The sequence below is a fragment of the Panulirus ornatus genome, chromosome 20, assembly GCF_036320965.1.
Source record: "Panulirus ornatus isolate Po-2019 chromosome 20, ASM3632096v1, whole genome shotgun sequence".
Lineage (NCBI taxonomy): Eukaryota > Metazoa > Arthropoda > Malacostraca > Decapoda > Palinuridae > Panulirus > Panulirus ornatus.
Window position 1 is genome coordinate 45,111,476 of NC_092243.1, and position 13,055 is coordinate 45,124,530.

The following is a 13,055-nucleotide window of genomic DNA, read 5'->3' on the forward strand; positions in this document are numbered from 1 at the left end:
CAGTCTTAGTTGAAGGATCGTACCGTCGTGCTCAAGGATCGTAGCATTAAGTTCTAAGATCGTACCGTCGTGCTCAAGGATCATACAGTCTTATTGAAGGATCGTAACCGTCGTGCTCAAGGATCGTACCGTCGTGCTTCAAGGATCATACAGTCTTATTGAAGGATCGTACGTCGTGCTCAAGGATCGTAGCATTAAGTTCTAAGATCGTACCGTCGTGCTCAAGGATCATACAGTCTTATTGAAGGATCGTACCGTCGTGCTCAAGGATCATACAGTCTTATTGAAGGATCGTACCGTCGTGCTCAAGGATCGTACCGTCCGTGCTCAAGGATCATACAGTCTTATTGAAGGATCGTACGTCGTGCTCAAGGAATCATACAGTCTTATTGAAGGATCGTACCGTCGTGCTCAAGGATCGTACCGTCGTGCTCAAGAATCATACAGTCTTATTGAAGGATCGTAACCGTCGTGCTCAAGAATCATACAGTCTTATTGAAGGATCGTACGTCGTGCTCAAGGATCATACAGTCTTATTGAAGGATTCGTACCGTCGTGCTCAAGGATCATACAGTCTTATTGAAGGATCGTAACCGTCGTGCTCAAGGATCATACAGTCTTATTGAAGGATCGTACCGTCGTGCTCAAGAATCATACAGTCTTATTGAAGGATCGTACCGTCGTGCTCAAGAATCATACAGTCTTATTGAAGGATCGTACCGTCGTGCTCAAGGATCATACAGTCTTATTGAAGGATCGTACCGTCGTGCTCAAGGATCATACAGTCTTATTGAAGGATCGTACCGTCGTGCTCAAGGATCATACAGTCTTATTGAAGGATCGTACCGTCGTGCTCAAGAATCATACAGTCTTATTGAAGGATCGTACCGTCGTGCTCAAGAATCATACAGTCTTATTGAAGGATCGTACCGTCGTGCTCAAGGATCATACAGTCTTATTGAAGGATCGTACCGTCGTGCTCAAGGATCATACAGTCTTATTGAAGGATCGTACCGTCGTGCTCAAGGATCATACAGTCTTATTGAAGGATCGTACCGTCGTGCTCAAGAATCATACAGTCTTATTGAAGGATCGTACCGTCGTGCTCAAGGATCATACAGTCTTATTGAAGGATCGTACCGTCGTGCTCAAGGATCATACAGTCTTATTGAAGGATCGTACCGTTGTGTTCCAGAGGTTAACGATGTATTCCTTATAAGATTAATTGGCGTCCTGGTTAGGCTTCCCCCCCCACCTCCCAAAGGGCTTCCCCGAGTCTTTTGTCGCTGTAAAGAAAGTAAACGACAGGTGGGTGAGGGGGAGGCTTTCCTTTGTCTGTGTTTGTGGTGTTGATTTCATTACTGGATCTCAAAAGACTTGCCCTCCGGCCGCAGCAGGAGGCTGGCAGACGGTGGGGCACATGGGAAGGAAAGATAACAAGATGGTTCACAACCAAGTTATCAGGAAAAAAAATAGATATATAACTGTAGAAGCAGAAACAGCAAAGCAAGAGGCACCTCCCCACTCACTTCTCCCTCCAGCTCAACTGTCGGCAGGAAAAATATCTTAAAAAAAGAAGAAATACCACTCTGTATTGTGATGAGATATTGGGATGAAAATCTTACAGGAAAGCTTAGACTGGCAGAGGTTCCCAGTCAATGTGATGACATCTGCTATGCGGCTTAATTCTGAAAACAAACAAACAAGCAAAAATGATTTAATCAGCTTTTCATTCCTTACTGATATGAGATGTCCTTAGAATATATATTCATCCTCGATCTCCAGGTGTTGTGGTGTTTGCATTTATACATGGGGAGGTATTTTATCACAATGCTCCACTGCTTTATAAGTGGAAAACATTTCCACAAATAACTGTTGCATCTTCCTTTCATCACACCATTTCATCTGGTCAATGAGTCTGTCTGAGAAATTTTCGTACGAGGTACCAAAATCATTTGGTATTTTGTATCGGGTCACATCGGAGTCCGCATTTTTTTTTTTTTTTTTTTTTTTTTTAGAGGGAAGAATTCTGAATGAGTCGTTTCTCATAGGTCTCATATGTGAGTCAAGGATTTAGTCTGGTTGTTCTATGATTTCTCTCAAGTTTGTGTGTAATGTTGACCGGCTTTGGTGACCAGAAGTGACTCACGGCGTACATTACATGAGGTCTCACCAGGGCACTGTAAAGAGTGAGTCTCGTGTCCTTTGTTTTGTAGTTTACATTGTAGGTGTAAAACCTAACATTGTGTTGGCCTTGTTGTAGGGAGCTGGCCATTGTTTGACATGGTCGTGGTCATTACTGATAATCATGCCAAAGTTTTTCTTTTTGTTTTTTCCCTCGTACAGATTCACCAAGAATTTCGTAATCACTGTTTATATTTTTGCCAAAAAGGTAATACGCATAACTCTGCATTTGCCAACATTGAAATCCATCTGGCGTGTCTCTCTCCACTTCACCAGTGTATCTAAATCCCTCCGAATCTTCAGGATGTCTTTTGGGTTGGCTATGTTTCCCAGTTGTGTGTCTTCAGCTGATCTTGATATCCTGCTGGTGAGTCGTGTCTCCAGGTCGTTGATGTAGATGATGAACAGTATGGGTCCCAGGACTGAGCCTTGTGGGACTCCACTACACACGTGAGGACAGTCAGACGCTTCCACATTTAGGAGCCACTCTCTGCTTCCGCTGAGTGAGCCAGTACGACGTCCATGCTGGAAGTTTTCGTTTAATTCAGTAATCTCCTGAGTTATACGTAATTATCGAAGGCTCTACGAAAGTCCAAGTGTACTAGAGTTCCAATTGTTGTGTATATGATAGATAATTTAGTCAGGTTCGTTAAACATGATCTTTCATCCCAGGGACCATGCAGATGGCAGGGTCATTAATCATTCTTTCTTAGGAATTCAACGATTTTAACTATAATTTCTGATATTTTACCAAGAGCCGAAGTGAGGCGTCTGGAACAGTCGTTTGAAGTCCATTCCTCGTTAACGTCTGGAAAATTGGTGTTACGTCAGCCAGCGTCCAGTGGCGGGGACTGTCTTTCCACTGCGATGACTTGTTGAATAGTTTTATGACAAGAAAACGTAACTCTTAGCTCGATTCTCTCAGTATTCTTGTACCGTCTGGACCACCTGATTTGTTCGGATATATTTAAGTACTTTCATAGCATTCGTTATCCATGATATCTAATTATATCATTTTAGTCGGCCAGAAATACGTTTAGCGATTGTGATACAACAGACGAATTTCCGATATGGTGAACACCGAGTCTAAATATGTCTTTAGAAGGGAAGCCATCTCTGTATTGCCACTTGCTGATATGCTATTGTCATTTGATTATGGGCCTCTAGTATACCTGATTTTTTTTTTTGTTTTGTTTTGTTTTCCTCTAACGTATCTATTCTTTGGGATTCTTTTTTATTTTGTGAGAAATTCTCTCATTTTTTTCTTACTTGTTCAAAGTTTCTTCCTAAATTCTCAATGTGTACATTTTATGGTTATGATTTACACCATTTGAATTACATATCCTGGATGCCATTCTTTATTTTATTTATTTCTTTATTCATGTAGTCTGGCTCTACCTTTCACACCTCCTTATCACCCTACTAAGGACGCTAATTCTTTCAAGGGAAAGTAATGTATTCTTGTTACTCTACATCTTTTCAGTTGTATCCTAAACTGATAGTGTGATCCAATATACTTAACCTAAGTCATGACATATTGCATCGAAGTCCGCTAATCTCAAATTGGATTGACACAGCTGTTTGTACCGGCACTTTTCACCGGCAGCTTGTACTGGCAGTTTGCACCGGCAGTTTGTACCGGCAGTTTGTACCGGCAGCTTGTACCGGCAGCTTGTACCGGCAGTTTGTACCGGCAGTTTGCACCGGCAGTTTGTACCGGCAGCTTGTACTGGCAGTTTGCACCGGCAGTTTGTACTGGCAGTTTGTACCGGCAGTTTGCACCGGCAGTTTGTACCGGCAGCTTGTACCGGCAGTTTGTACCGGCAGTTTGCACCGTATCTGACAATATTGTTATAGCTATTTGCACATTTCACCCATCCCATAGCTACTAGTGAGGTCCCTGACTGTGGACATTAATATATTCATCACCGTCCCTCGCTGGGGTCTGGGATCATTAGATTCAGAAGCCGTTATATCAGTTAACCTGTTGCCCTCATGGCCACTTGTCATAAGGTCCCAGTGTAGGTTTCTTCCGTTGAAGGTTTCAGTTATGGACAAATATCCACATCAAGGACCGGCCTTCATTGAAATATAAAGAGGTGAACGAAACGGAAAAAGACGAGACAAGGGAAAGTATTTACGAATTTTGGTGGATGTGAAAAACCTGTCTTTTAAAACGTACCAGGTTGGGATGTTGGGATTTTTAAGATCTCCCACAGTTCTTGGTGGTTTGTCATTTAATGAGGATTTGGTTTCATCGTGCAAACCTCTATCGTTTTCGTGACAAAGTTGCGGAGTCTGTACACTGACCCTAAAATTATTTTGAACGTCATACAGTTTCAAAATACGGGAAATTGTACGCATAAACATCTAATTTTTCTTAACCTCGTTAGCTCGTAACATGTGTTTAAAGACAAGAAAACCATCATCTTGATTTGTGGAGTTTATATTTTGAGGAAATATTCTCAGGGATCCCTCCCTAACTCTGCCAGTATTTCATTTTTTGCGTAATGTACCGAGGTCTCTGATATTGCTATAATATCAGGCATTTCTGATAGAACATATGTTGTTAGTTCATTGTGTTATACTGTTTGCGTTTGTGTGGAATGCGTCGTTAATTCGCTTGGTTCTGCGTGGTGGGTGAGCCTGTGTGGTCATGTAATCTGGTTACTAGGGATTACGTGTGACGCTGTCGATACAGTCATGTTAACCCTCACTGACTGGTACCTGCCTGTGTTAGTAGTGATTGAGGTTCCTAGTGGATGCATGTAACGAGTGTGTTCATTTAAAACCCAACCTTAGTTACCTAGCAGCAGTACCAACCCCCTTTTAAGTTTCTATCTCCAGTAAAACTGTTTGACAGACTATGTAATCAACCCATTCAGCCTTGCAAGTTCTTTCTACTCTACCACACACACCTGATATTGTCCTCAGACATTCGGGCCTTACGTCGTCCTAGACCCGTTACTACAAACTTCCTGCGAATTTCAGGGTGATGACAATGCTGTCCTCATGTGTCTCCTTGACTACGTCCTGGACCTTGTGAGATATGTCTTCCGTTCCAGGATAACGCAGCCTCTTTCTACTTCTGTTCCCACCACAAAACTCTTAAGTGCCCATTCTTCAAGAGTGTGTAGTGCTAGAGCTGTGGCTAAGACAGATTTGGTTTCAGGGGTGTGTGGTGGTGGAGCTGTGGCTGACAGATTTGGTTTCAGGGGTGTGTGGTCGTGGAGCTGTGGTTAAGAAGGATCTATTTGCAGGGGTGTGTGGTGGCTGAGCTGTGGTTAAGACGGATCTATTTGCAGGGGTGTGTGGTGGTGGAGCAGGTGGCGGAGGGCGGGCCAGCGTGGTCAGATGGGCGACTGCAGAGGGGAGACATCCTGCTGCAGGTGAACGACACCTCCCTCGTGGTAAGTGACTCTCAGTGATCAGTAGCAGGTGTTGCTCTCCCAGGAGACACTCGTCCTTAACGTGTGAATGCTGGACGTGAGGCGCGAGCTGCTGCTCCCAGGCTGACAACACCTGTGTCCTCACAGGCCGTCTGGAGCCGCCTCCCGCTGACCTCACTTATTTATTTTCTTATTGATTCCCATACACAACATACCACAGAGATTGCTTTGAACACCACACCGATCAATTGATTATAACTCAAACTGTTACAGTCGAATAAGATGATGACGTGAATAGAAATGATTGGAAAATCATAGTTACAAGCATAAGGCAAACTAATGAAATATAACAACACATTTACTGGGGAAAGAATTTCACTAGAACAATCTCAGATCATCTGATTACTGAAAACACGATACGTCACAGTGTCAAATGGCAAATGATACACACACACACACACACACACACACACACACACACACACACACACACACATGTGATGTAAACTTAAAATTTCCAGTAAGGGTGCAGTGTGTCACTGCAGTAGTAGCGAGTAGCGTTAGAATGTTCTTCCTGCATGTTTGTTCGTTTGCATCATCATCATCATCATTGGTAGGGCGTCTTTCCTTTGATCAGACGTTATCGATGAATAACACTGGATTGCATAATTGTTTTGGCCAACTAACGTAAGTATCCGAACTCATAATCTGTTTTCTGTGTCACAAATGGACAGACAGGTCTCCTGTACAAACATACGTGGATATGCTGGCACATTTACAGAAACGAGGTGAGTACAAAATGATGTATGTAGCTAGAAGTGGTAGTCTCCTATGATTCATAGATTTTAGTCTCATGATTAATTTGATGATCAGTGTGCCTAAGAATGGTTAGCAGGAAATTATCAAGTTTTTCACATTTTACTGTTGATACTATGAAGTAAAGTATTCAGTTCTAGACATTCAGATGGATTGCTCTGTCTTAGTCAGAGACAGAGGATAACATTAATATATCTAATCCATGTTATGTTTGCATTACAAACACGAGACAACAGCTACGACTGACAAAAAGCACAAAGATATTTGATATAGATGGCGAAAGAGGATTACCAGTCGCTATGCCAGATGTTTATATGTAATATTTCTTATTACCTCGAGACACAGTTTTCATTTACACATAATTCAGTTGTGTTTATGGAAACATTCTGGTTGATTATTGAGTCAAGGGTGTGTGTATAGTTTACCTCTTAGGAAACGTAATTAATCTTGTACACAAACGTTCATAAACACTGTGTTTACATCTTAACTTATTAAATAAGGAGGACGTTTCTTTTTACCTGATTTAAGTTGAATCCATCGTGTTGTTGTGTAAGTCGGAAGTATTCTCAGCCAGTGGTGGCACCATCGTAGAGCTTGCATGAGGCAGAACCCGCTCAACTAGTGGTAGGCTGGAAGAAACTATCACTAGTATGCTCCAACAATGAGGTTTCACGATAACAGTACGGATTTGTACCATATCAGGTGATGTGCTGAATCCAGATATAACATCCATCTTTTCTCATGGCCTAAAGTTTTCTGAGAAATGCATATCACCTGGTGTGTGTAGGTGGTGCACGACTGTTGCCACTCGTGTAATACAGACAGGGTCCAGGTCTTTCTATTTTCTTTCTTTAATTTGATGCATGCTTAGTATGTCTTCTGCACAGTCAGTGCATCTGAAGAAGACCTAATGAGAATCTGAAGCTCCTTTTGGGAATGCGGGTTGGTTGGTTGTTTGGGTTTTAGGCCTATCAACTGCCAGGGTCATTAAGGCCGTCAACGTAAGCTACATCCATAAACTGAAAAATCTTGAACACCTTCTTCAGGTGTTCAAGATAATTCTAAGACCACATACACTCACTATGCATGTGGCCCATGGGAATGCTTGGATACAGTAGACATTAATAGACTGTGTCAAGATCTGAAGATTTTGCGCATGCTGCTTGCTCAGCAGTCTGGGTACAGGAAAATGCCGTGCTTTTATATATGAGTGTGGCAGTAGAGCGAGAGATCAACACAGGAAAAAGAGAGAATGGCCACCTGGAAGCCCATTTACTCCAGGTTCAAAGAACATCATTCACGAGAAGCTGATGGAGCCCAATACAGTTTTGTTACCACCACTCCATATAAAGTTGGGGTTGTCGAATTAGTTTGTCAAATCTCTAGAAAAGGCAGGAAACTGCTGCAGATATATTCGTAGTAAATTTCCAAAATTTACCTTTGAAAAAGTAAAAGAAGACATCTTTGTTGGTCGGCAGATCGAAAAGTTGACATTGGATGACCAGGCTGAAGGATAGATGAACACAGCAGAGAGAGACGACTGGACTGCATTCAAAAGAGTAATCCAAAACTTTCTTGGTAATCCCAAAGATCCCAACTATAAGGATATAGTCAAAGAAATGATCAAGAAATATGAAAAACTTGGCTGCACCAGGAGTCCGAAAATTAACCTCCTCCTCCTCGTATTTGAACTGCTTTTCTGAAAACCTGGGTAGTGTGAGCGAGGAACATGGGGAAAGGTTCCACTAAGATATCAAACTATGGAAGGAAGATACAAAGGAAAAGTGGAATGTTATATGGTCGACTGCTGTTGGTCCCTGAGACGGGAAAGCTCAAAAGTTCACCACAAGAAGCTGGAGAAGACACGACGATTGGTTTTCTATGGTCAATGATCCAGTATGTATCAGTCAAGTATCACTATATATCAGTCAAGTATCGGTACATATCAGTTAACTATTGATATATATCAGTCAAGTATCAAAGGAATTTCTTGTGATTTACTGTCTTTGTATTTGAAAAGAAAAGTTGTTTTGGCAATAGATATCAATATCTCGTAATTTTGTGTTGTCAGAAACTTAGTTGTGTAAAAATACTATGCATAAACCTGATTGAATAGCCAAATCCCTGAACAATAACCTTCAATTTTCGTACTCTTGTGAGGATAATAGATTTGCTTGAAATACTCAGTATAAGGACTATTTCAAAGCTGAATTCGAATTTCGGGTTGAAATATAAGTTAGGGGACATAAGGCCTGCAAACAAGGAATTAATTGTTGCTATTTTAGATTATATGATCATTTGGTTCGTATTTATTGGGTATTTATCGGCTTAGATAAACATTATGAAATATTTTCCGAGATTATTTCAAAGATAGAATCGTCTTATTATGTCATATATCAATTGTAAGACAAGATTTTTCAGCTATAGAATTCCTGCAGTGTTATGTATTTTTAGAGAATGTACTAGATTTGCTTAGAAATCTAAGTTTAAGTACTATTTTTCATGATGGATTCGAGTGTGGGGTTGAAGTATATGTTGGGAAACATTATGGCCTGTAACGAAGTAATTGTTAGTATTTTAGAAGATTTTGTGATTATATGATTGGCATTCATTATGTGTCGTATTATGAGATATTCTGTGTGATTATTTCAGTTATAAAAGTATTCATATTTCAATTGAATAGAATATCCACAAACTACGTTGAACTATTTACCTGCAAATATTTGTTTATTTTGAGGGGAACAGGTTTGCTTTGAAACCTCAGTATAAGGACGTTTCATGCTGAATACGAATCTAGGTTTGAAATATATGTTGGAAGACATTGAAATCTTGAAATAAGTAATCAAATGCTACTCATTTAGGAGATTTTGTGATTATTCGGTTCATATTTATTGGCTATCTGTCGGCTTGGGGAAGCATTGTGATATATTTTCGAAATTATTTCAAGCGTTTCTTTGTCATATTTCAATTTCAAAACAAAGGTTTTCGGGCCATAAGTTTTTGGTATTTTTTGTGAGTGTAAAAGATTCGCTTGAAAACCTCAGTATAGGGACTATTTTTCATGTTGAATATGGATCTAGAGTTGAAATATATATTGGGGAAAATTATGGCTTGTGAATGATTGATTCATGGTTACTTTTATGGAAGATTTAGTGATTATACGTTCGTATTTACAAGGTATATATCGGCTACATGAAGTATCATGAGATATTGTCTGTGATAATTGAAGGGTAAGAAGCGGTTTGTTTGTTTTTTTTTTTTTGTCATTTCAGTAAAAAAAAAAAAAAAGCTTTGGAGTTAAAAATTACCCGAATTATTAACCTACATTTTTTTTCTATATTTTTCTGAGGGTGATTTATGTGCTTAAAGATCTCGGTATAAGGACTATTTTTCACACAGAATTCTTATCTGGAAGTTAAGATTTTTTTTTGTCATGTTTCAGTAAAAAAAAAAAAGAAAAAAAAAGCTTTTGGGTTAAAAATTGCCTGAATTATTACCCTACAATCTTTATTTTTGTATTTCTCTGCGGGTGATTTATTTGCTTAAAGATATCAGTATAACGACTGTTTTTCACAATGAATTCTAATCTGGGGTTGAAATATTTGTTGGGTAACATTATGGCTTGTAAACAGGTATCAGTGGTTACTCCTTTAGAATACTTTCTCATTATTCGGTTCGTATTGATTGGGCATCTGTCGGCGTGGGGAATTAGTATATGTTATTGGGGACCATTTCAAATATAGAAGCGTTACTTTCTTATACTTCAGTTTTAAGTCAGAAAGTTTTTTGGGCTAATAAATTCCTTGAAGTTTTATTACCTGCAGTTTTTGTTGTTTTTGTGAGGGTTTTAGATTTGCTAAAACCCTCAAGTATAAGATTTATTTTTCATACTAAATTCGAATCTGGGGTTGAAATATATGCTGAGGTCCGTGAAGACCTGTAAATAAATAATCAATTGTTAATCTTTTAGAAGATTCTGTAATTATTCGGTTCGTATCTATTGGGTGTCTGTAAGTTCAGGGAAAGATTGAGATATTATCCATAATTATTTTACGCATAGAAGCTTTTTATTATGTCATATCTGACTTTTAAAACAACTTTGGGCTAAGAATTTCCTTGAGCTATTTCCTGTTTTGTTTTTTTATTTATTTATGCGGGGAAGATAGAGTAGCTTGAACACCTTAGTACAAATATTTCATGCAAATTCGAAAACGTGGATGAAAGATATGTTTAGGGACATTAAGGCATGCAAATAAATAATTGATTATTATTATTAGTCTTTTAAAAGATTTGTGATTATTCGGATCGCATTTACTGACTATCTATCAGCTTGGTGAAGCATTATAAGATATTTTCCGTGATTATGAGAAGTAGAAATGGATTTCATTATGTCATATTTCAAGATTAAATCAAAAGGTTTATTGTGCAGAAAGATCCCCCCCCCCCCATTTTTTTTTTTTCTTTTTTGTGAGTGCAATAGATTTGCTTAAAAACCTATGTATAAGAATTAATTTCCCTACCGAGTTCATATCTGGGCTTGAAATATATGTTGAGGGATATGAAGGCCTGTAATTGAGTAATTATTTTTTTGTCTGCAAAATTCTGTGATTATTCGATTCGTATTTATTTGGCATCTGTCGGTTTGTCAAAAGAGTTTTAGGGCTATAAAATGAATGTACTATTCCAGCAATTTTTTTTAAGGGTATAAGATTGATTTGAAAACTTTAGCATAAAGACTATTTTTCATGCTGAATTGAATATGTGATTGAAATATAGGTTGGGAGACATTAAGGCAGGTCAATATTTATCTGACTTACTCTTTTAGATTGTTCTATGATGATTGTTCGTATTCATTGGTTATCTGTCGGCTTAGTGAAGCATTGAGGTATTTACCGGATTATTTCTAGTATAGAAGCACTTCATTATGACATATTCTAATTTTGAAAGATAGTTTCTTTTTGGGAGGTCTACAAAATATACTAAACTATTATCTGCGATTTTTGGTACTTTTGTGAAGGAAATAGATTAGCTTGGTAACTTCAGGATAAGGAATATTATCTATGCTGAATTCGTGTCTGAGGTTGAGATATGTGTTGGGGAAATTATTGCCTGTAAATAAGGTATTTCATGATTCTCATTTAGGAAAATTTGTGATTATTCGGTTCGTATTTGATGGGTAGCTGTCTGCTTTGGGAAGCATAAGGAGATATTTTCTGAGGTTTCAAATATAGAAGCGTTTCATTATCTTATTTTAAATATAAAACTAAAAGGTTTTTGAGTAAAGGTTTTCGGATGAAAAGACTCCCAGTATGTAATGTTTGGTGTTTTTGTGAGGGTAATAGATTTACTTTGAAAACTTCGGTATAATGACTAATTTTCATTCTGAGTACGAATCTGAGCTTGACATACTGTTTGGGTGTCATTAAGGCCTATCATTAATGATTATGTTTTAAGAGGTGTGTCATTTATTCGGTTGGAAATAATCTGGTATATTTCAGCCAAGTGAAGCATTATAAGATACTTTCAATGAATATCTCAAATAGAAAAGCGTTTCATCATATGATATTATAGTTTTAAAAGAAAAAGTTTTGTGGGCTGAAAAATGAATACCCGGCAGATCTTTCCGAGGTGACTAGATATCATTGAAAACTTCAATATAAGGACTATTTTTCATGATGAATCCGAATCTGGGATTCATGTTGTGTTTAGGGGTCATTAAGGCCTGTAATTAATTATCTTTTGAGAAGATTGTCGTTATTCGGTTCGTATTAATCATGTTTATATCAGCTAAGAGAAGCAGTTTTAGATATTTTCCATAATCCGACGTAACTTGATTTCTTTCAACACTTCAATATAAGGACTACTTTTCATGTTGAATCCGAATCTGGGATTCATATTGCGTTTAAGTTCATTAAGTCCAGTAATTGATGAATATGTCTTGAGAAGATTGTCATTATTCGATTCAATATTAATCGGGTGTATATCGGCGAGGGAAGCATCATTAGATATTTTACATGATTATTTCAAGTATAGATGTGTTTGAATATATCATGTTTCAATTTTGAAACAAAAAGTTTTTGAGCTGAAAAATACCCTGCATTTTTTTTGGTCTTGTCTCAAAAATAGATTTCCTTCAAGTCCTCATTATAAGCACTATTTTTCATGCTGAGCACAAATCTGGGGTTAAAATATCGTTTGGTCGTCTACATGATGTTTGATTAAGTTGTGAAATGAAAGCAATTTTAATAGTATCATCTGATGATATTTGCATCGTATTAACTGGGAATCCATCGGTAACTGAGATCACTATGATATATTTTCCATGATCACTTCATTTCCCAAGATTACTTCAAGTATATGTGTTTCAATATGTTATGTTTCTATTTCGAAGCAAAAAGGATTTTGACCTGAAAAATATCCGCCAGTTTTTGGTATTTTTCTCAGAAAATAGATTTCCTTCAAAACCTCATTATATGTATTATTTTTCATGCTGAATACAAATCTGGGGTTAGATATCGTTTGGTCCAGTATGTGACCTTTAATTAAGCTAGGAAATGAAGGTAATTTTAAGCTATCATCTGATTATTTGCAACTTATTTAGTGGGTATCTATCGGTAACTGAAAGCATTATATATTTTCCATGATTACTTGAAGTATGCGTTATGT

General features: G+C 38.1%; 1 protein-coding gene across 5 annotated transcripts in view; it reads left to right on the top strand.

Annotated features, from left to right (window-relative positions):
- LOC139755803 (multiple PDZ domain protein-like) overlaps window positions 1–13,055 on the top strand; it is a 252,211-nt gene that overhangs the window by 164,650 nt on the left and 74,506 nt on the right. For all 5 annotated transcript variants that reach the window (XM_071674417.1, XM_071674422.1, XM_071674421.1 and 2 more), the window contains one exon: window positions 5,490–5,594. In XM_071674417.1, coding sequence (XP_071530518.1) covers window positions 5,490–5,594 — 105 coding nt within the window. The remainder of the gene's footprint in view (window positions 1–5,489; window positions 5,595–13,055) is intronic.